The sequence below is a fragment of the Haplochromis burtoni genome, unplaced genomic scaffold, assembly GCF_018398535.1.
Source record: "Haplochromis burtoni strain Fernald_Lab_line unplaced genomic scaffold, NCSU_Asbu1 Contig_324, whole genome shotgun sequence".
Classification (NCBI taxonomy): domain Eukaryota; kingdom Metazoa; phylum Chordata; class Actinopteri; order Cichliformes; family Cichlidae; genus Haplochromis; species Haplochromis burtoni.
The window spans coordinates 208760-231202 of NW_024582685.1; the positions used below are offsets into that span (position 1 = coordinate 208760).

A 22443-nucleotide genomic window follows, 5' to 3' on the forward strand; every position below is an offset into this window, starting at 1 on the left:
AGCAGTGTCATCTATGTTGTTGTTGTGATTGATGACTTATCCACCAGCGCTGTCAGGTCAATTGGTCAGAGTTTCATGTGAAAGGTGACCTTTAAACGGGCACGGTGCAAGTTTCGCACCTCCTGTACCCACGTGGACTCACTGTGTTTTCATTACCTCATATATTTTGTCTTTAAGAGCAGGAGGACCTTGCATATTAATGAAATGTAGTCATGTCACCAGAGGGCACTAATGTTCTTTATTTTTGATCGTCAATGCTTTCACTGTAGGCATGACATGCCTTAATATGAACACACTGATTAATCACTGTATCTGTAGCCATTGTCATCTGATTGCCCTCCCCGTAATTTCGACTGTGGAGTTTCAAGAATTTCACTAATTTCTGAGTAATGTTACATACTCTAAATGAAATATGAGACATTGAGATCAGGATCAGATGCACTTAACAGCTTCGGATGAAACACACAAACAGAACTCATCCTCTAAGCTGCTGCAGTGAATATAATGCCATATAAAGTAGCACATCTCAACTCAATGACTAGTGTCTGCACACTGTTGCTGCCAGTTAGAGTTTTGGTCCTCCAGGCCCAAAGCTGGGACTTGTTGCTGGTTTTCCATCCTCCACAGGCTCCCAGTAAATTCCTCTCCTCCTCCCCCTCGTCCTCCTCCTCCTCCTTCATTCTGTTCTCCTTGCCCCATTCCCTGCTTTTCTCCTCAATAGGTTCCAAACCTTTTTTATCCACCTGCCTCTCACTTGGCCTGGAAAATAGGCCTGCCCCTTCACACAGTCTACTGATCTGTCTCACCACCTCAGCCCTGTGGTTGCTCAATCTATTTCCCTGTGTGCGTGTGTGTGTGTGTTTGTGTGTCTGTGTATGTGTGTTTGTGTGTCTGTGTCTCTCTCTCACACTCTTTGGTCTCTTTCTCCTCTGCCTGTCGTTATTCTCCTCCCTCTATACCCTCTGTCTGCCATGGGATCCCTTTGCACCCTGTCTCTTTCTCTTAGTGGGGCAGTGTCAGGGGGTCAGAAGGGGGCGGCAACTGGCCATGGGGATACTGGGGGGGGTCCTTATCGCAGTGACAGCGTGAAGAGCATGGTGACAGAGGGAGTGAAGGCCGGGAGGTGGCAGACCGTCCAGGGCCACATGCAGTCTGGAGGACTGAAACCCAGCAAGTGAGTTCGGAACCCGAGCCGAAAAAGCAAACATTTCAGTCGCCGTGCAGCAGAATAAACACCTTTCCACGGCACGACATTTATTCTTACAAGTTCGCGCCTTGAATGAATCCATTCAAAATAGAAACAGGGAGAGCGAGGTCAAGTTCAGCAGGGGAGGAAGGTGCAGCTTCGATGACAGCGTGATGTAAGCGTGTGGGCACAGCGCAAGGTGTGAGTGCTAGGGAATGCAAACCTCATCATGAGAAGATAACAATAGTTCCTCGAGCTGTATCACACTGACTCAGGCCTCCAGCTGACACATGCAGAACGGCTGCACAGTACAGCTTTGTGCACAGAAATAGTCTCATTTTCGCACACTAACTGAAATAATGCACCACACGCTGGCAGCCCCCCCACCCTCACCTCCCTTTAATTAAAATTTAGGCTGAAAGACGAACTGTGTGTTGGTCACTGACTGTCTGTACCCACCAGCCATGACGCATGACATCACTGGGGGTCTATATTCAGTGTGCTGCAAAAGACGCAGCTAACTTTCGGTACTTTGTGATTTTTGCACCTCCCTTTGGCACTCCATGTGTGGGACTTCTTCCTCCACAACACATTTACGCTCATCACTTCCTCACTCCTCGTTCCCTCCTTCTCTCCTCTTCTCATCTTTCATTTTGCCCCTGTCTATAATTGGATTCTATTTTCAGGCCGCTGTAAGTGTCTATGTCTCTTGTGTTTGTGTCTCGCACCCCATTTTCTCCTCCATCGTCACCCTCTTCTCTTTTCGTTGCCATCTCCCTCTCCCTTTTTCCTCTTACCAGCTAAAGCCACTCTACATATTCTCTCTTTTATTTTTTCCCTTGTTCCGCCCTCAAAACATTGAACTCTTGCAACACCTTTCACTGACCTTTTTATCCTTTTATTTGTGACTGTTAAATGTGATGTGTGTCGTGCTAAAAGCTTTATGCAAAACTGTGTTAGGTGAAGTAATGCAATGCGGAGTAAACTGCCCCTAACTGATGTGAATAGCTCTCTCATGACCTAATTCTGGTAGTCTGGGTTACACAGCGATCTGAGAAAGAGGAGGATATATTTAGGGAGTAGAAGAAACTAGAAAAAAAAAGATGATGACATGTTTGTGACAATAGAACCGACAAAATATACAGTAGCAACGAAGTATTTATAACATACTCATGCAAATACGATCATATATGATGTGTGACACATCTTTATGTTGTTTGTGACATTTTAGGAAAGGCAGTGAGCCAATAAAACAGCATTTATTAAGGGGAGGAGTGAAAAATGAGAGGCCGGCAGAGGGAGGGAGTCGTGCTGTAGAACTTGGTTGGCTGTTCGGATGTCTCTAGAGGTGCGCCGCATATTTAAAAGACGAAAAAGACTTAGAGAGAAAGGAGGAGAGTCTGTCAGGGATGGGAAAAAGTTGACTGACGAGTAGAGGAAATGGTGATCTCTCATCAGACCAAAAAACCCTCGCTGACGAGGCCAGGAAGCTGCAAAGCCACGACCCATCCGTCTCGACGCGGTCACGTGGCACAGAGCCGTTCCACGCCCGTGCGGACAGTGCACATCCGACCGCTGGCACCACGAAACACACCCTCATGCAAACAGCACGCTCAAACCTCGCGGACGTACAGGGTGCACACACGTCTGACTCAGACGCACAAGACTACCTCACAGTCTACACACTGCTGCCCGGCGCAGCCCCATGAGCAGTACACAGCACACAGCGATCACTCAGGCTGCACCTTCTACTGCTATTTCTGCTACTGCTGTTACTGCTGCTGCCTCACGTTGCTCTCTTTCTCTCTCCTCCTCCTCCTGTCTCCACCTCCCAACACTCCTCCCTCTTCCTCTTTGTCCTCTAATACCACTCTTCCGCCTTCCTCGTCCTCCATCCGTCCATCATCAACTTCCTGTTTGGATGAACTTTCCTGTATTTACCCTGATGTCAACCTGACTTCTCCTGCTGTGCCTCCCTACTGCCCTGTGCCACCTTGTCTCATCCCTGATGATTCTTTGCTTTTCTTCTTCATCTCATCACCTGACATCACCACTCCTGACCAACTCACCTCCTGCCACGGCTCCTCTTCTAAATCTTCTCATTCCTCTTCTACCTCTGACTCCTCTGCCCCTCGTCATCATCCTATTCTGTGCCGGCCGTGGCCTTCTTCACGCTCTCTTTCCTCCCTACTCCTCTGCCCTCCCAGCTTTGGGGATCCAGTGTTATCCTATGCTTCCACTTTGGAGCACTTACCCTCCGGGCCGGCCCGGCCTCGGACGCTGCTGCGCCAGCAGAGCCTTCAGCAGCCTCTCATCCACCCGTCAGGCCCTGGTCTCTGCCATCCCCCCACCACATCCCAGAGCTTGGGACAATTACACACTGCACCTGGACAGCCTGGGGGAGGCGGGGGTGCTGGGAGAGGAGAGGGAGGTGGCAACAGTGGTGAGGGTGGGGATGCAGGTACACGAGGTGGTCCCCGGGGTGCACGGGGCGGTGCAGCAGCGGCAGGTGCGTCTCGCTATAGGGGAGGTGGAGCAGGAGGGCGCTCGCGTGCCAACCCGGGCAGCTGGGATTACATGATGGACCAGATCCGGAATCGTGGGCTGGATGTCAAGTCCTTCCTGTGAGTCTCTATAACTCTTCATTCATGCTTTAAACTAGCGTCACTCTGCTCAGGCCTCTGTCTAAGTGTATTACAGTATACGCTAGGTCTTTCAGAGTTATTGTGTGCATTTGTGTTCTTTACTGCTTGACTTAGTGCCATTGACTAAAATTGCTTCTAATACATCAGTAAATAAGTAATAACTTAATCTGCTTTTACCTTTATGAAATATTGTTCTCTGCCTTTTCCCTTCAGGTTTTTTCTTTCAGTCTGCATCTGATATCCAGGGAAGGATATTACTTCTGTCTGTCAAAATTTGTACAGTGCGCGTCTATATAAGCGTATGTATAAGTGTGTGTGAAACTGTGAGTTTCAGAGTCGAGTTTAATCATTGCTTTCACTACTACTTGTGGTAAATCTGACTGCTGACAAGGAGATAGTCTCTCTTTCTATATGTACATTTACAAAGGCAATTCAGACAATGTTAGAGCTGATCATGCTAATGAAGCTTAATGCAGATGAGGAGACAAGAAATTGGCTTGGATGAAAACTCTCTTGATCATGCTAATAAGGGGTACAGTTATGAATGTAAATAGCACCTTTTCTCTTTTTTGCTGTTATGTATACTATGTGGCTCTGCAGGACACGGTATGTCTTTACCAAGTCATCCACCCACTTATACTAAAAATACATAGTACATATTATTTATTGGGTACATATAGTAACTCGATATGGCTCCTGAAAATCCTAGAATAATGAGTCTTCTGATCATGTAGGCAAAACATTTCACCCCTCGGTTGTAACAAATTAAAAGCTTTATATTGTGCAGTTTGTTAGAAAACTATTATTCTAAATTTAGACTGAATGCCATGTGCAAGAAAAAATAGCAAGGAGGTATGACATATTGGAGGCCATTTCGCTCCCATTCTGTGGCAAAATTGTTAAATGTTTACGCTGCATGCTCTGCTAAACAGTAACATCTGTTTGGATGGCATTCAGCCTGTCTGCTGCAATTGTGGTTACAGGACAGCGCTGCTGGTGCTGGTTCAGAACATTCAGAATTTGGTCTCATTAAAAAAGTCACAATATATTTTACATTCACTCCTTCTCACCCAATTAGATCATGCTATTTCTGAGCCACCCTTTGGATAGCTGTTAAATATCTGGTTTTGGAGACACACCAGCGGGCCTAATCCATGTTTCATGAGTGTTTGCAGCTAAAATGGCACCTTCTTTTTCTTTCATCATCTCTGTATAACTGCTGGTTGTGCTGCCAGCCTGCTCACGTGTGCGGGACCGTGTGTACATCACACAGCCCACATGTCACTGCAACACTATAAGAACAGGGGTTAAGGAGCTGTGTGTAGATTTGTGTTAACCCTGAAGCATTGATCTTATGTCACCGGACCCATTTCCTCTACAACATATTGGTACTTGGGGGTGGGGGGGTGGGGGATGAAGGGATGAGCAAGGACACTGCCAAAGTAACATGTGTTTAATGTCGACTGAATCAGTTTTACACTAGCCTTTCATCATCTGTTTCTTTCTTCTTTAAAAAAAAAAACATGTTATAAAGCCTCTCTGGTGTTTCAGTATAACACTAGCTAACGGAGCACCAGCAACGTAGCACATGCAGGCACCAAGGTCACTGAGAATATTGCTCGTAATAGTCAGCTATAGGAATCATCGTTGCTAATGTGAGATTGAGGTCATTGTCGTTGTATCTACTTTGCTGCAACAGGAACACCTCCTATGGTTGATGACAGAGCGGTCTGGTAATAGACGTGACCCATTGTTCAAACCGGTTAATTTCAATCTTGGCCAGAATCCTTGTCCTGATGAATCATTGCTGAAGGAATGCGTTGATGTCATTGACACAGATAGTTGACTTTTGGAGCCGTTTGACCACATGGCTTTTTTGTGGCTTTAAATCGATCGTTTATCCCAGTGTCTGTAATGTCTTTTCTAAATGGTCTCTCTCCTTCCCAGTGCTCAATGGCTCAAGCAAAGTGCTTTAACAATATTGCCCATACAGTACTTAAAAGTGATGAGAGTAGAGAGATCCAATAAACATCATACCTACAGTATCTACAGTATTACTGCATAGACCATGTTATATTATTCAGTGGTTCTCAATGAGGAGTACAGGTTAATTCTGCTGATAGTTTGAAATATTATGACAGGGACTCTTAGCTTTGTATGCCTGGACTGCAATATTTATATCAGAACCACTATAGACAAAAGAAGACTGTATACTTGCTAGCCACTTTATTAGAGACACCTTGGATTGGATTGGTCATTATTGAAATAACATTTTTTTTAATGTGATTATAAAATAACTTTTAAAATACTGAACATTTTTATTGGAAAAATACATCCAGAGCCACCTTATTAGGTATACGTTGGTAGTACTGGGTTGGACCTCGTTTTGACTCCAGAGCTGTCTTAATTCCACTTGGAATAGTTTCAACAAAATGCTAGAAACATTCCTCAGAGATTTTGGTGAATGCAGATTTGTCGGCTGCTCATCCATGATGTGAATCTCTAGTTTCACTGCATGCCAAACATACTCTACCGGATTGAGATCTGGTGACTGTGGAGTACAGTGAACTCATTGTCATGTTCAAAAAAACAGTTTGAGATGTTCTGAGTTTTGCCACAACTTGCTGGAAACAGCCTCAGAATAATGGGATGGACATGATCAGCAACAATACTCAGGCAGCCTGGGGTGGTTAAACAATACTCAGTTGGTACTAAGGGGCCCAAAGTGTGCCAAGAAAATATGCCCCACACTTTTACACCACCAGCAGCCTGAGTTAGTGATACAAGGCAGAATGGATCCATGCTGAATGTTGTTTAAATTCTGATCCTACCAACTGAATATTGCAGCCTGAGTTTCCTGTTTTTAGCTGACAGGAGTGGCGCCTGGTGAGGTCTTCTGCTGCTGTGAGGTCATCTGCTTTATGGGCCCTCTGCACGCCTTAGATAAAACAATTGGTTATTTGAGTTGTGCTTGATTTCCAATCAGCTCAAAGCAGCCTGGCCATTCTCCTTTACGCATGACATCAACAAGGCATTTTAAGACACTAACTGGATTTTTCTGTTTTTCAGATCATTCTCTATAAACATTAGAGATGGTTGTGTAGGAAAACCCAGTAGATTGGCAGTTTCCAGCCCATCTGGCTCCAACAACTATGAAATATTAAAAGTCACCTTCTTCCCCATTCTGATGCTTGGTTTGAGCTTTCAGTAGGAGGTCTCTATGATATCTAAACGCCTGATGGGGTTGCTGCCACGTGATTGGCTGATTAGACATTTGTGTTTATGAGACGTTTAACAGATGTACCTAATGAGGTGGTCAGTCAGTGTTTATTTGGGAGGATAAATTCCATCTAGGATGCCCCCGCCCTTCCACTTGTACGAGACTAGCAGCAAGACCCCCATACAGAACTGAGCAAGCATGACATTAAGTCAGGCAAAGTATAAAAAGGAGGATTTAGGAGCCTTCCGATTACAAGGCGAACTCCCAACTCTTGAGCCACGATCGCCCCATAAGCAAACGTAAGCAAGGTAAAGCAACTTAAATAATGTTCTCTAAGTTAGATCTGCTAGTATGACAGATATAGCAAAGGCACTGGCTGATGTGGGCACACTTTGAGCTACCACGGTGTATCGTGAATTACAAAAACAATCAGAGGCGAGTATCACCAGATAACGAGGTACCTCAGTGGATCTGAATAGAATAATCTAGAATAACTGATTCAAATATATTCAATATATTCATTCATATTGAGTGAGCTGTAACACCAGAATGCAAAATGTTTAAGCTGAGTGTATATAAAACTAGCAAGAAAAAAGGCAGAGAGGTTGAAGCAGACAAAATAATAGTTATTATAGAAATAGAAATTAAAAAAAAAAAGGAACTGATACATTTAGCCAGCAGTAATGAATATATGAATTGAAATCACTGCAATGAAAAGGACTATGAATACAGTTGCTGGAAAAATGAATACACGTGTGACAGATGGTGTCAGGAACTCATGTTAATCTGAAAAGGGTTACTAGACATAAAAGTTTTTAAACTACTGGTGTATAAAAGGGAGATTATTAAACAGACTTTACAGTCCTGCAGTAAAAGCCTTCGACGGTATGCAAGAAAGATGAAATTGTGAAGTTTAGGGTGATATCTCTCTGCGGCTTGGCAGCCCCATATATTTCTTTGCCGAGATATTGTAACACAGCGAGAGGCTTAAGCTATAGAACCGTGGGTGTGGATGACAGGAAGGAGGCAGTGATGAGGAGTCAGAGAATTAAGTGCATAGGGGTGAGGGGGGATATGGTGGGTGAGGGGGGTGGGGTAAAAAAAAGGGCGAAAAAGGGTGGGGGAGATTTGGTGAGAATCTGTAGCACAGTAGAGATGATGAAATGAGAAGAGTGCAGCAGTGAGAGAGCCGTGACCCAGAAAACGACACACACCGTGCACCTCAAGATACTGTATCGCTCAAATAGAAACAATTAGTCCAGATCTTCTTAATGAGGCTTAATTAAATCTTAACTCTGGAGAAAGACGCCTCGCATGTTCAGTGGGAAAGGTGAATGTGGAGGAAAAGCAGAAGGCAGGTGAAATCACTAGATAAATGACAGTGTGTGTGTTGGGGGGGGTAGTGTTTTTTGCCTGCGTGACGTGTGTGTGCGCGCACCTGTAGACACCTTATACATGCGTGGAAGCTGACGTGCAAACTCCTGAATATCACATCCATTAACAATCATTACCCAGAGTTTCCTGATGTATTTGCTGTCCGACGGCCTGTACCCGCTCCCGTTGAAATCATTCGATTTTTATCAGTTTGGCCTTTCACTTTAAGGTGTCCTCTTAATATCCTTCCCTGGACTGTGCGCTTACTTTGTGGGGTTTTATGTGGAGTTGCAGAGTTCCTCTTTTATGACCATTTTCTCCGTCGCCGCTTCTGCTGTTTGCTCTCGTATGATCTGTTGTTGTTTTCTCTGCCTCTGAATTTTCAGCCCTCGCTGTCACCTAAAATGACCTCTCCTTTTTCCTCTCTCTCCCTGCACCTCGCCTTTCTTTATGCTCGAACCTTTTGCATCTGTTCTCTTTTTCCTTGCCTCTCTGTCTCTCTACCTCTGTTTCTATCTATTTTATTTTATTTTATTTTTTTATGGGGAGCCAGTGAAGGAAAGCTGGTGGTCCTGGCTTTGGCCATTGGTGTGGCAGAGCAAGATGACTTTGCCAATATCCCTGACCTGCAGGAAACAGCGCAGGCAGCACCACCGCCACCAGCCAATCAGGAACCGCCCCCTGAGAAGAGGTACCAGACAATGTACTAGAGCGCTTGTTCTGTGTGTGTGTGTGCTTGTGTGTGAGAGAGAAAATTGGCTGCAAATGAAAGGATGTGAAGGATATGCTATTGAAGAAAAATGAGAGGTGATTTCAGAATCTAGGTAGAGGAGGGTAGTTTTGTTTGTCAGTGTTTTTGGTGAGTCACTGCGTTGAAGTCTATTGTGTCATAGACCTGCGCCTGAAATAGCACCAGAGCTCAACATACTGCTACAGAAATAAAAATGAGCGCTAACTACGCAACCAAATGTAGAAAATTTCACCGTAATGCTTTGATGAGTGAGGAGATAAAACAATTTGGGTGTTAGCTGGAAAGCAGTAATGAGCTCATAAATCACAGCAGTGAGATGCTCACTGGTACTCTACTCTTTTTCTTTTTTAATCTTTGGCTTTTAGCGGTAAAATTTCAGCCAGTCAAATCAAACAGTGCTTTCTCATGCCAGTGTACTTTTTCTTTCCTTTTTCCCCTGACCACGATAATTATCTGCCTTATTGCAATGACATTTTTCAGCACCATTTTCATCTCTGTTTGCTTGTCTTCTCACTCCTGCCTTTCAGAGACCTCCCATTGGTAATTGTCTTATTTCCTTTGTATTTTTATGCCTTCACTATCCAAGTCATTTCTGCCCCGTGTTCTTTCTTCCCTCCTGCTCATTAGCTGCCTTCAATCACCCTCTGCCGCTCTGAGAGTCTCGTCTCTGCAGCTCCACCGAGGGCCCAGAGAGCCTCCTCATTATTCCACAACATGTTAGTCACTTACATAAACATGCTGCTAAAAATAACCGCTTTCTTTGCCAGCCAACTTAGACACTAGAAGCCAAAATATTTCCACTCATCTATAAGGATCCACCAGCCTTGCTCACCGTCCCCCAGTCTCTTGAAATAATTGGGTTTGCATTCTGTTTAGGAATTGGACCTACTTTTGTGAAACAATTTAAGGCTAACAAATAAGTACAGTGTGAAACAAGCAGAGCGTTTTCAGTCGTTGGACGGCCGTTTTCGATTGTTCACAACAGTGTCACAGAGAAATCCTTGATTTGGTCCAGCTTTAGGCAGACGCGACACACTCGATTTCCTCTGCAGTCCAATTAGGCAGTTTTAACCTCACTTTGATTCTGTGACAAATGGGCGACAGTGTGCAGATGCATAATATGACACACACCTTTAAAAAAAACGGCAGAGGACGGCGGACAAATTCTGATGTACTCGTCACACCAATTATTCCTCATTCACAAGTGTTTCATCAATTTGACACGTGATTTAAAACTAGAGCTCCATTACAACACAGATGGTAACTGTTTTCTTATCTGGGCTGCACAGCCGCAGTGCAGACATGCACATGTGCACCATGCAGCTGCTGACATTTGAAGGACCTCTTGTGTCTTCAGGGTCATAGAAATAGGCCTCCCTTAGCTAATAAGTTCCTTTATTTATCATAAGTTTGCTTTTAGAGCTACTATAGCCACCAGCTGCTTTGTCTACTGGTTTTGTTTTTTGGCCCTGAGCTTTCTGCGACCACAGAGTTACAAACAACCATCAAAGTATCCTTTGAGAAGAAATGTTGCTTCTTTTTTACTAATATCAAAAGTCTCCGCATTGTTCACAATTATAGCCTGAAACGCAGCGAGCCGCAGAGGAGAATGACTTCCTCTGTAATTTGTTGTGTGCATTGCGTCTTGCCTTTTCAGCTTTTTGTGTTCACACCTCTTTAAATGAGTTGTGAAATCCACTAAGAGACCAAACAGCGCGTTTGTCGCTCGGGCCAGCGTGCGGTCAACAGGATCCGCCTTTATTAGCAGACTGCATTGTGCTGTTCCCTGGATTTAATTTCTTTCACTCAAATAAGAATGACTGGTAACTTAAAGCCCGTGAACACTGGAGAACTGGAAGCAAATAAACAATTTGACTGTAATTGAAGCTTTAAAAGTGTTGACCTTTTAGTGAGCCTTCTGCTAATATGTCATCTAATTCCACTTGAGACTCTCATGGTTTTGTTTATTTCGTGTAAAATTGCAAATTGCAAATTTTAATGAGTGATTTAGCCACACTCTAATTGGCTGCTAAATTTAGAAGCTTGAAAACCCCCCAACATACCTCAACAGTCTATTAGAAGTGCATGTTGTAAGCTTGCTGGGAGTGTATAGTTCCTGGTGGTGTTAGTGCTGACTTCACAGTAAACGTGATTGAATCAATCACACTCCTGGCATATTGCTCACTCTGAAAGGGGTTCTCAAGCCAAAGACAAAGGCACGCTTTCATTCGTCTCTCTTACCCTTCACACTCGGTGTTTCATCACAGTCTGTGCATTTAAACATGTGCTCGTGCCCATCACTCATCTTCACCTGCATTACTCATGCTACCCCGCATGAATTTATTTACCTAAGATCTGAAAAACATGTCACTGGCAAATGGCTTCAGCCAAACATCGAGCCTCTGAAGTTAATGTGAATATTTTATATATCCGTCAAATGGTAACCGAGTCAGTGTTAACATCAAAGGGAATTCTTTGTGCTCCCCACGAACAGAGAAGAGCTGCCGTCTGCACAACTGATATTTCATGCCCTACATTAATGAACCAGTCAGTTTTTCAGAGCAACTACTGTAAATAAATGCACCCGAGTAGAGAGCTACTTTCGACTGCTCCCTTGTTCTCAAGGGGTCACCACAGCGGGTAGCGCCGCATGTCTGATTTGGCTGATTTTTACGCCGGATGCCCTTCCTGACACAACCCCACAGGGATTTGTGTCTCCTCCTGGGATCGAACCAGCTAGAGCTTTAATTTTGTAGACTCTTGTTTGTTTGAGTAATCTTATTTTATGCTGCTTTTAACGTACAGTAGATACACGGCCCTATAAAAGGTTTTCTTTTTTTTTAAGGCCTGCTTGGCCACAGACGCATGTGAGTTGTTACTACTTCCATCAAAATTGCAATACATCTATAAAGTTTTTCTATAAAACTATAAAGTTTTATTTGAATAACTGTTTGAAATTAAAATGTCGAAAATGAATAAATATTTTTAGATATAAAATTTAGCTCAATTTATTTAAACAAACAAACAATGTCTTTTTTATTAAGAGGTTTAATTTATTTAATTGTAATACTGATTTAGTTGTTTTGCTTGTTCTAATGCTGTTTAACTGGGACCTCATTACGTTTTGTTCCCTTTTCGCCTGCCTCGTGTATTGGAATGACAATAAAAGATTCTATGCAGTCTTCTGGAAAACTAAGTACACCCAATGATTCAGTAATTTGTAGCGCCAACTTAAAAAGCAATATTGAAGCAATGGTTTTCTGTATGACTATCAGTCTTTAATGGCATTGTGGAAGAACTTTGGCCCACTCTGTACAACGTTACATCCCTTCATTGAGGTTTTTGGGCATTCATGTATGCACAGTTCTCTTAAAGTCCCATCTGAGCCTCTCAGTCAGGTTGAGGTCTTTCATTGAACCTTGATTCTTTTCTTTTCATTATGTTGTAGATTAACTGCTATGCTTGGGATCATTGTTTAGCTAAGTTTTAGCTGTCAGACAGATGGCCTCACGTGCTCACGTGTGACTCTAGAATACTTTGGTGTACAGACGAGCTCATGGTGGACTCAGTGACTGAAAGGTGCCCAGGCCCTGTGGTTGCAAAAAAAAAAAAATCCCAAATTATTACCCCTCCACCACCTTACTTCACATCTGATATGAGGTGCTTGATTTCCACCGTTATGGCTAAGAATACGACTAAAAAGGATTTCTTCTGGCAACCCTTCCGAACAAGCCACACTTGTTTTGTCTTGTCATGAAATTGAACATTTAACATGCTAGCTGAGGCCTGCAGAGTCTGAGATGTAGATCTTAGGTCTCTTGTTTTTCTCTGAGAACTGCACAGTCTGACCTTGGGTTGAATTTTATCTGGGGCATTCACTCCTTGGAAGACTGTGTGTTAACACACACCTGAATGCTCCAGACCAGGCAACAGTTAAAACTTCTGCTTTCATAGTACTCCTCACAGTTGCTGATGATCAATTAATCAAGTGCTTTAATTAGCAGCACCTGTCTGCTATTTACAGAACCCTATTCATTCCTGTGGAAGCAGGAATGGTGTACTTAGTTTTTCACAGGATTGCAGAGATTCATTTGAAATTTAACTTTTTTGTAAAATAATGGATGCCAGTAATGGAAGGTGTATGTACAAGTGGTCACTTTGAGCCAAAGGCTCAGGCTTCAGATTCTAAATTTGGTGTTCTTAGTTTTGTATTATCTCAGTAAGAGTAGATATCCCTAATACACTTATATGAGGCACACAGATCTGGCTGTGACTAAAGGAAGCCCCACGTCCCACTGTTCAAACCTTCTGTTTGCAAGGGACATCCAATTAGAAGAAAATTGACTTGAATGGGATGTGAAAGGCAGTCAAATGTGCATTTTTCTCACTGTGAATAGGCTATTAATCATGTGAATCAATCAATAAACTGTAGAATAAAGCTATCCCACTGCCGTAAATGAATAAAAATAGGGGGTTGGAAATGGGTATAATTGATGTATTTAATCACAAGCCTTTAATTTTACTATTTTTCTTTTAAGTGACCCAGTCTTTAAAACTAAGGTTTAGAAACCTTACACAAAATATTTCAAATTAGCCAGCTACAACTGAATGAAAATGTTTGTGCTTCACTATCAAATAATAATGTGAAAGGTTAACACATTTGTGGTGTATTTCAAAAGTTTGATTTAAGTGCTACTTCCTTTTATGGTGAAGTTTTTTAAATTGCTCCCATACTATATTTAATTAATTAAAAGATCCAAGTGCTTTGTTCACCACTTTAAACAGCAGTGCTCCTGGTCCTGCAATGCAATTAGCCAAGCAATCTTATTAATGGTAAAATGTATCTAAAGTACTTAAGACACAAACATTACTGAGGCTTTTCTTTAAGCCATCAGCAGTATGTTAACGGTCCATTGCTGCTTGAAGGCAATCCAAACATCCCACTGGCCATGAGAAGGTGTTGAAGTGTGTGAGATTCTTAATGCTTCCTCACTGACCTTGTGTGTGCGATGGCTGGATGAAAGTGCTCTCCGTGGCCATTTGTTTATGAAGTGTGGCAGGAGCAGACTGAACTGCACCACAGCTGGTGTTAGTCATGTGGACTTTCAAACCAAGGTTACAGAACAAGGCGGGGAAAGAGGAAGTAAAGGTTACACGATAGACTATCAGAGAGAGCAACTACAGGTTTTAAGATTGAGTGTTGCTTTAATTTTGGGGCGAGAGGAGGTCGCACATGCTGAGATGTTTGCGGTCCAGCCATCCATAGGTTGGACTTCTAAGAAGGCTTAATTAGGATGTTAGAGTGGCTTGTTTACGCCTCATTGGTCTGCACTCACAATTCATTTGCGACTCAGTGAACATATACTGTAGGTTCTCCTCCAGTGTTGCTATAAAGAGAAGGCACAATCCCAGAGAGTTTCGAATCTAGATCTCTCTCTGAGCAGCAACTGCACAGCCCAATGAGGATGGAGGCTCAGGATAAAGGGGGCAGGCTTTACGCGTGTGCCACATTAACATTCAATGCACTTGCCTGTGGTCCTTCAATTATTCATCCATGCATGTTACATCATTTTGTGTAAGCCAGTGGAGTTGTCTTTTTTTCCCTGAAAACATCTCTCTGATATTAATAGATATAGATGTGTATTTCTCTGCCTTAAAGACACGATGCACTCAGTGAGATTCTGAGTCTCTGTTAATTGCCAAGTGGCCTATATATATATGTACATATAACTTCATAATTTATGAGCTTATTACGTTGCTTAAATTGACATAAAAGACAAACGCAGTGGATGGCGGTTAAGACCATTTACCCAAATCAATATAAGTGTGCGTTTGTTTGACGCTGTGAGTGTGTGTTTGTCCTCTAACCACATTAGCCAGAGTGGGAGGAGTTAAATCTTTATGTGGTGGAGGATTGTGTGTGTTTAGGCTAATGTAACGACAGGGCATCCTGAGGTCACAGTTTATCATTTTAATGGTCGTTATTTCAGGCCTCGTTTTCTTAGAAAAAAAAAGGAGATATTACTATAATTCAAGATGATATAATTTGCACGTGTGTTTGTACATCAACATGTAAATTGATTATGCTGCGCTCTGCTAGTCTGACACAGTGCTCCTCCTGTGACAAGGGCTTTGCAGACCCGACTAATCAGCACAGTCTTCGGGGGCTCTGGCTAAGACTGTCCCCGAAGCTTTGGCTCCCTGCGGCCACTGTGCTCATTCATGCATTACAGGGGGAATGTAGAGATGCATTCAGTTACATGCTGGGGGGGGGGAGTCGATCACGTTAAGGCAAAACCCTCCCAAAGAAACCCCCAAAAAAACCACACACACAAAAAAACTCGGTCACAAAGAGATGAGGAGGAGTGCTTTCATCTATCCATCCATCCACAGGTCAAGGGAGGATGAGAGAAAATTCAAAGTGAAAATCCATCTTCCTTCAATGAGAGTAGCAGGAGGGAGTACTTATTGTACTGAAGGCAGGGCTGAAGGCAGCACTCTCGCCAGCAGGTACAGGCTGCTACACATGCTCATCTCATTCATCCAGATAGATGGATGGCGTTTGGGGAGACGAGCTATTAGGAGCATTAACCTGGGACTCTTGTGTTCTGCCTCAGAACAGGTGGCACATATGCGGCAGCCTCCACCTCAGAAGCCAATCTGCGAAGCTAATCGAAATTTTAAACATTTGGTAGATTCGTGTTTGAAGTTATAATGGACCGTTAAAGCGGTTTTATTATTTTGTGTTGCTGATATTCCCTGGATTGATAGATTAGTTGTTTTAATTAAGCTCTGAGGCATGAATACTAAAATTGCTGAGAGTTTTGGGATGCCATAAAGGGAACCGTGGACTGTTATAGGTTAGGTAGAGACTAGGCTCATCTTTCGATTTGAAAGTAATCATGCTTGCCAGTTTTTTAGTACCTTCAGCACTTTATTGAACATTAAAAAGAGAGAAACTGAAGCTCGGGGAAGTAGCATGTTAAAAAGTCAAAATAAAATATATATAAAACAGTACTTACTTAATAAAAATAAACATTTGGCAGTGACTGAGTGCCTTTGGGGTTTTTTTTCTATTTCCATTTGGAATTCAGTGAAAGAAGCAGAAGGCAGTATTTAGTATTTAGCACCTCACTTGTTGCTCATTCCTGAAATGGGATTTCAGTAAATGATGCTATTTTAGGCTAATTTCTAGTTTCAACATGCAGGAAGTAATTAGTCGTCAGTGAAAGCATCCATATTTATGAGACTTTTTGGTTGTAGCTTGAGGGAAGAAGCAGGGCCCATATGGAATAGAAACAACAGAACAAACTTACACTAAATGTTTTAGTTTCACGTGTATTTTATGTCTTATGAGAAATAAATGTCTCATACCATGATTTACTGATGAAAGAGTTCCAGTTTATGGAAGACCAAAGCTGCTTAAAAGAAAAACTAATTTATAAAATGCAGAATAAATTAAATATTATTTTTTAAAATTTCCTTCTGTATATTTATTCATCTATTAATAGTTATTTCTCTTTCATTTTACTTATTCATTTAATTTAATTTATTATTTTTAATTCATTACTTTATTCATTATTAATTCAAACTTTTTTATTTCAGTATTTTCATTTCTTGATTTCTTTCTCTATGCCATGCTTCAGCATGCAAATATGGAGGCTCAAAGTGTGCCAAATCTGTCCCTAGTGGTTGACCAGCACCAACAGAAATGTTAATAAAATATTTTATGAAAATGAAAATAAATATATTTATATGAATTCTAATTATATGTTATATATTTTAGTGCATTTACTGGATTTTTTTTAAAAATATCAAACTATTTGTTATTTTTTAATTTGGCAGTTCTGGTCCTCCACACCCTTTTGCATTTTTTTATGCAACACAGTTATAAACAAACAGTATGCTGTGCAGGAAAAATGAGAAAGCAGCCACTTTCATGAGTAAATGATAGTATGCGGCATATAGTTTTTACAACATTTTCTTTTTCACATAGGGGACGAGTGGCTGAGTCTAGTGTGAATGTACCTGTGTTTCATGTGGATAATGAGTTATGTAAGCAATGCACTGTTGTGGTTTTGACTGTGACTGAGCCTGGAAAGTATGCCCTACCTGTAAAGAATGACAGATGGCGGCTATGAAATTGAGCATATACATTGAAATACATCACTTCATGGTTTCAGGCGAGCGTGTTTGCTTGAGTGTGACATGTTTGCAGAGGGGTGGGGAGTCTGAATGTTTTTTTTAAAAAAAAAAGAGGGGCTGGGCTGGGCTCTCTTTTTCGCGTCTCTCTCCAGCCTAGAAGTGGAGTGTCTTTCTCCCCCTTCCCCCTCTCTACGAGCTGCTGGCCCTCGGTCAGGTAACAAAACAGGATAGTATCACAGGACGGTGAAACCCAAAGTGGCCCCGCCTGCCTCCATACGTCTGTATGTGAATGTGTGTGTCTGCGAGGCTCTCACCTGTACCTGTCATATATCCTATACCTTAACTTCTTTGTTCTCAGTGTGTTTGCCTGTTTGTTGCACTCCTCTAAACACACCCTTCCCTTGCGGCCACTCCTAACATCCTCTTGTCACACACATCCCAAACCCTCATATGTATGGTCTGTGTTTCTAGAGTCGTTGCTATGCCAACAGCCCACTTTCTGTGTCTTAGCTGTGGGAGAATCTGATCTGAGTCTACTCTGCCCCCCACTGGATACTGTAGACAACTGCAGGCTTAAATCATGTCAACCACATCAACCCCCATGGGGTCAGAGGGAAAAAGCATTGGCACCAAAATGTATCAGTTGTAGTAATGCCATCTGCCACATTTAATATTGCCTTGCTAGAAATTGAATAAACTGAAACCAATCACTTTCAATACACAATGAGATGTACGATCTGGAAGCACTAACTGATCCGCAGGCCCAGACGTTTCTTTAAAGCAGCCTGGTTGCAGGGAGCAGAGGACCACCTCAGGTGCTGTAGAGCAAGCCTTATAGAGCGGCCATTCCCCTGACAGCAGTAGCTCTTACCTGAGAATGCACTGAACCCCTGAATGAAGCATGAAGGAGAATGAATAATTGAAGACGTTCACTCCCCCATCGATAGTTGGGAGGTGGAGGAGGAGGGAGGTGCCTTGCTTTACTTCAAGCCCTAAGAGTCTCCCTTTGCTTTAGACTTCTTGAGTAGATGCTCATGTTTTAGGTGTAGTGTTTTGCGCAGCTTTTTGATTCTCTCAAACTCATTGCCTGCAGTTTAGAGCCAGTGCAGAATAATAACAATAAAAGCAATAATAATCAGGCAATATGGAAATGCAAATACCTCCCTTGGCGACTAATACAACTAACAGCAATTCATAAGCATCCCCTTCCCTTCCTGAAATGGTTAACATCCCTCCTTCCCCCCCGTCTCACTCCGGTTCCTTTGCTGGTTGAAGTGATTGTTTGCTTGTCTTGTTTGCTCGCCTTTTCTGTCTGTCTATTTGTCAGTATATTTTCCTCTAGTTTTGTCCGTGTGTTCTGCAAAAATGTACACATTATTGCATTCAACATCAATTGTCATCCAAATTCGAAGCTTAGTGGGTCCAGAAAAACAAACAAACCAAAAAACATCCCTCGAAACAAACTTGGTGAAAAGCTCGACAGAGAATGCTGGCCGGACAGACAGACTTTCTATGGGCTCCTTGTCTACTGCCTGTTCAAGGCATTGCCTTCACTCTCCGAGTGACAACTACTTGCATATAACATATATGCACATGTAGCCAATGCCAGTTTGTGCTTTGGCCCCTGTGTCCCTGGTCCACACTTTTAGAGTGTTGCTAAATGGTTGAAAATTCAGGTTCGTCTTAAAATCAACTTTTATCATTTGTAGTTCTCAACTTAATTTCTATCAACACCCTCTTTTGTAACACTCTAAATGTGCTTTTCCTACTACTTGTTCCTTTTTGTGTTTTTGGTGGTATTATCATTTCGTGTGGTATATCGACTCCTTATTTCCCCTCTCTCTATATTTTTTGGTTCTTCTATCGATTATTTTGAGCTCTCCATGCAGAGAATAGTGCTTCTTGCTCTCTTTTTCCTGAAGATCAATTGTATTTATTGTCTTTTTCTTTTACTCTCTGTGTTCTCTCTCCTCTTTTTTAGCATGTATGCCCCTTTGTCTCCTGTTAAAGATATTACGTGTGCATAGCCTTCTTTTTTTGTCTCTTATTCTTTGATACTTATCAGACTGACCAAACTAAGCCTCTCTTGTGTTTCCAGGCTTTCCTTCCTTCATTCCCTATCTTTTCTTGCAGCTCTCTATTTCTCTTTAATGTGCTGGTGTTTGTTATTTTTTTCTCTTACTGTTCATACTATTAATACTTGCTATCTCTTCTAATACAGATAAATAATTTTCAGCTTGCTTTTTCTATTTCTCACGTTCCCTTTTGAACCTTCTGTCTTATCTGCAGTCCTTATGATTTCCATCCAGTGTTAGTGTGTGTGTCCTCTCTGTGTCTGCTCATTGCTTTTCTCTTTCTCAGTGTTTCTGTTCTTGTTCTCCTTCTCGATTCACTGTTTGTTTGTTGGTGTTTCAGTGTTCAGCCTCTCCATGTGCCTTGACTAGTCATTTATCCAGTGCTGTTTGTCCAATGCGTCATGTTATGCAGGACTTTTGCATCTGACTCTCTTTTCTTGTGATATCTGTTCACACTTCCTTTAATCTTAAAATATTTATTCTCTTTAATTTTTTTTGTCTTCTTGTGCTAATTTCCTTTTTTTTGTCCACTTTGTGATTCTTGTTTTCTCGATGTATGAACATAGTGATTTTTCTCCCAGAATGTTTATCCCACATGTTGTTTTTTAAACAATACTCATGAGAAGGAACTAAACTTCACATCTATTAACATCTGTACCTAAGAACCAGCTGTTCCATGGCAGATTTCTGCACTCACCTTTGTTTTTATAAAACTTGTGATGTTGGTGCAACTGAGGGAAATTTAAACACGCAAAATACTTTACAAAGCCGTGTAATGTCTGTCCTGTTAAACATCTGGTCATCTTCATGTTGCTATATATGTCTGTCTACTGTTTTTAAAGTAACGTCATGTTGCTATATATGTCATTATACATGTGTGTCCTGTTAAAGTTGTCATTTGTTAGTTGTCAAAAGACTGAGCATAATTTCTACCAGGATGATTAATCGGGTTGTGTCAATAAATTTAGTGATTCTGTTTTATGTTTTGTCTGAAAATGTCTTTGTTTTGGGGTTTTTTTTAGTGGAGGTAACTTTCTTGTAAAGATGTGGATGTTTGCCAGGGTGGAGCTCTCTATATATAGTCATCTCAGACTCCAGTTTTCCTCAAACACCACTTGCCGCATCAACTGTCCTCAGTTCTAGCGCCCGCCATTAATCTGTGGAATCTTTGGCACATTTTACTTGGCTTTGCTCCTGAAAGCTACAGAAAAAGCAGCTTGAAGTGACATCTATCCAAAAGTTAACTTGGACCACCATCGGTTGTTCCAGATAGGCAGGTTCCAAGCGTTAAACAGGTGGAGGTTGGACTCCCTGGGTGCTCAGACATTCTCTCTTTCTGTAGATGAATTAGCTTCACATGTCCTCGCTGTCTTTTCTTGCTTTCAACGTGAGCTTTTCTTTGCAGAGGCAACAAGCCAGCCAACAGCCCCAAGGGCCAACCTCCTGATGCTGATGGCCACTCCTCTGTAACCGACCTGGCCAACTCTCTCACTGGAGACATGGTGATGGTAAGACAATGTCCCACTTCAAATCCATCTTGCTGTCTATGATATGATTGGTCTAACCTGACTTTTACTGTTTAGGCTGCTAATTTTCAGTGAAAGGAAGTAGATTATTTTTTCCACCAGGGCAAGTTAGCTGGTTTCTACTGAAGATGTAAAGAACTCCCATAGAAGCTGAAACAGCAGGCAATGTTATTATTAATAATAATTATTGTACAAGCTCAATTTATATGGGACTGAGTGCCTGAAAATCATACTATAGAAAAACTATGTTGGGCAGTGCAAAAAAGTAGCCCATTTAACAGTGTCAGAAAAACACTACTGGTGTAAAAGTAAGCTATATCAGTCCATACACTAATAAGTAGGTTTTTCGCTGTTAGTTTGGGGCTTTTAAGTAAAGACCTAGATTGGATGGAATTTTAAAGGTGGATCCTTTGGTTTTTGCCTTTCTTTAAGGACTGATAGTAGACAGTTTTCAGTTCATGTTACAGGCTTTCTATAAAAGTTGTAATCTGCAAGCACCATTTGAGAAAGGGATGCATTATCCCCTGTTCTACTTTCATAATTTTATTCTGTAAAATATCTTTGATCAGTTCACTGTCCAATCCATTCAATCCATATTTATCTTATATTAGACTTAGCACAGATCCTCATATTATCTAATGCCTAAAAGCGGCTTCAGCTCCTCCCCCTTTAAGGCCAACCTCCCTTTAAGCTTTTTCAATTGGCTGTCTGATGCAAACCGAAGATATGAACAGCATATGGATGAGGCTGCTGCGCTCGCAGTCAGAATTGTGTTGCTGAGATGGTTATATTATATTCTGACTGATATTGTGCAAAGTAAGGAGTAAAAACATGCTCTGAAACCAAATCCATCCACTTATCCAAAGTAAAGAGAGCAGTTATGTTACAAGTTTGGTTCAGCCACATTATGAGCAACCTGATCTTGGCATCCCAATTCTTGTTTTGTATTGAAGAGCCTCATTAGAGCTGTCACCTGCAAGAGTTTTAATGATGAATCAGAAAGCTGATATGAGTTCTACCTTATCGGTTCAAGTGAGTGTCTGACATCGTTAATAAAGATGTCCTTGAAGATTAAAGGAGTCTTCATGGTGTCTGTTGTTTTGAAATGAAAAATCCAAATTCTTTAATATTAGGGTGTCCAAGTACTTTTGGCCACATACCCAGAAGGTAATTCTCAGTCACCAGGTAGGGCACGTGTTGCAGTGCTATGGTAAATCCATACACAGGTTAATCTAAAGCTGGCAGTAAGGGAGCTGTAATAGAACAACATACAGGCAGTTCCTACAGTGACAATCAAACGAAACAGGCATGCAAGGTGACTCACGCTGTTTGATAAATTAGACTTGGAGAATTTCACACTTTCTCTGCTTGATAGTCCATAATGCCATATTGACATATTGCTGAGCGAGTCTTTGTCACTTTGAAATTGTAGCCCTGGCCTCGGGGAGCAAAATCAACAGTTTCAAATAATGCTCAGTGAGACTTTGCCTGCATAACACAGCTTTACTTTTTGTTAGAGGT

The 22443-nt window shown here is 41.9% G+C and overlaps 1 protein-coding gene across 1 annotated transcript in view; it reads left to right on the plus strand.

The window, feature by feature from the left end:
- Nucleotides 1-22443, plus strand: part of syt7a (synaptotagmin VIIa) — an 86082-nt gene that overhangs the window by 56189 nt on the left and 7450 nt on the right. Inside the window, exons 5-8 of the mRNA XM_042228444.1 lie at nucleotides 1007-1174; nucleotides 3394-3810; nucleotides 8979-9116; nucleotides 20802-20904. Of these exons, the coding sequence (XP_042084378.1) occupies nucleotides 1007-1174; nucleotides 3394-3810; nucleotides 8979-9116; nucleotides 20802-20904 (826 nt within the window). The remainder of the gene's footprint in view (nucleotides 1-1006; nucleotides 1175-3393; nucleotides 3811-8978; nucleotides 9117-20801; nucleotides 20905-22443) is intronic.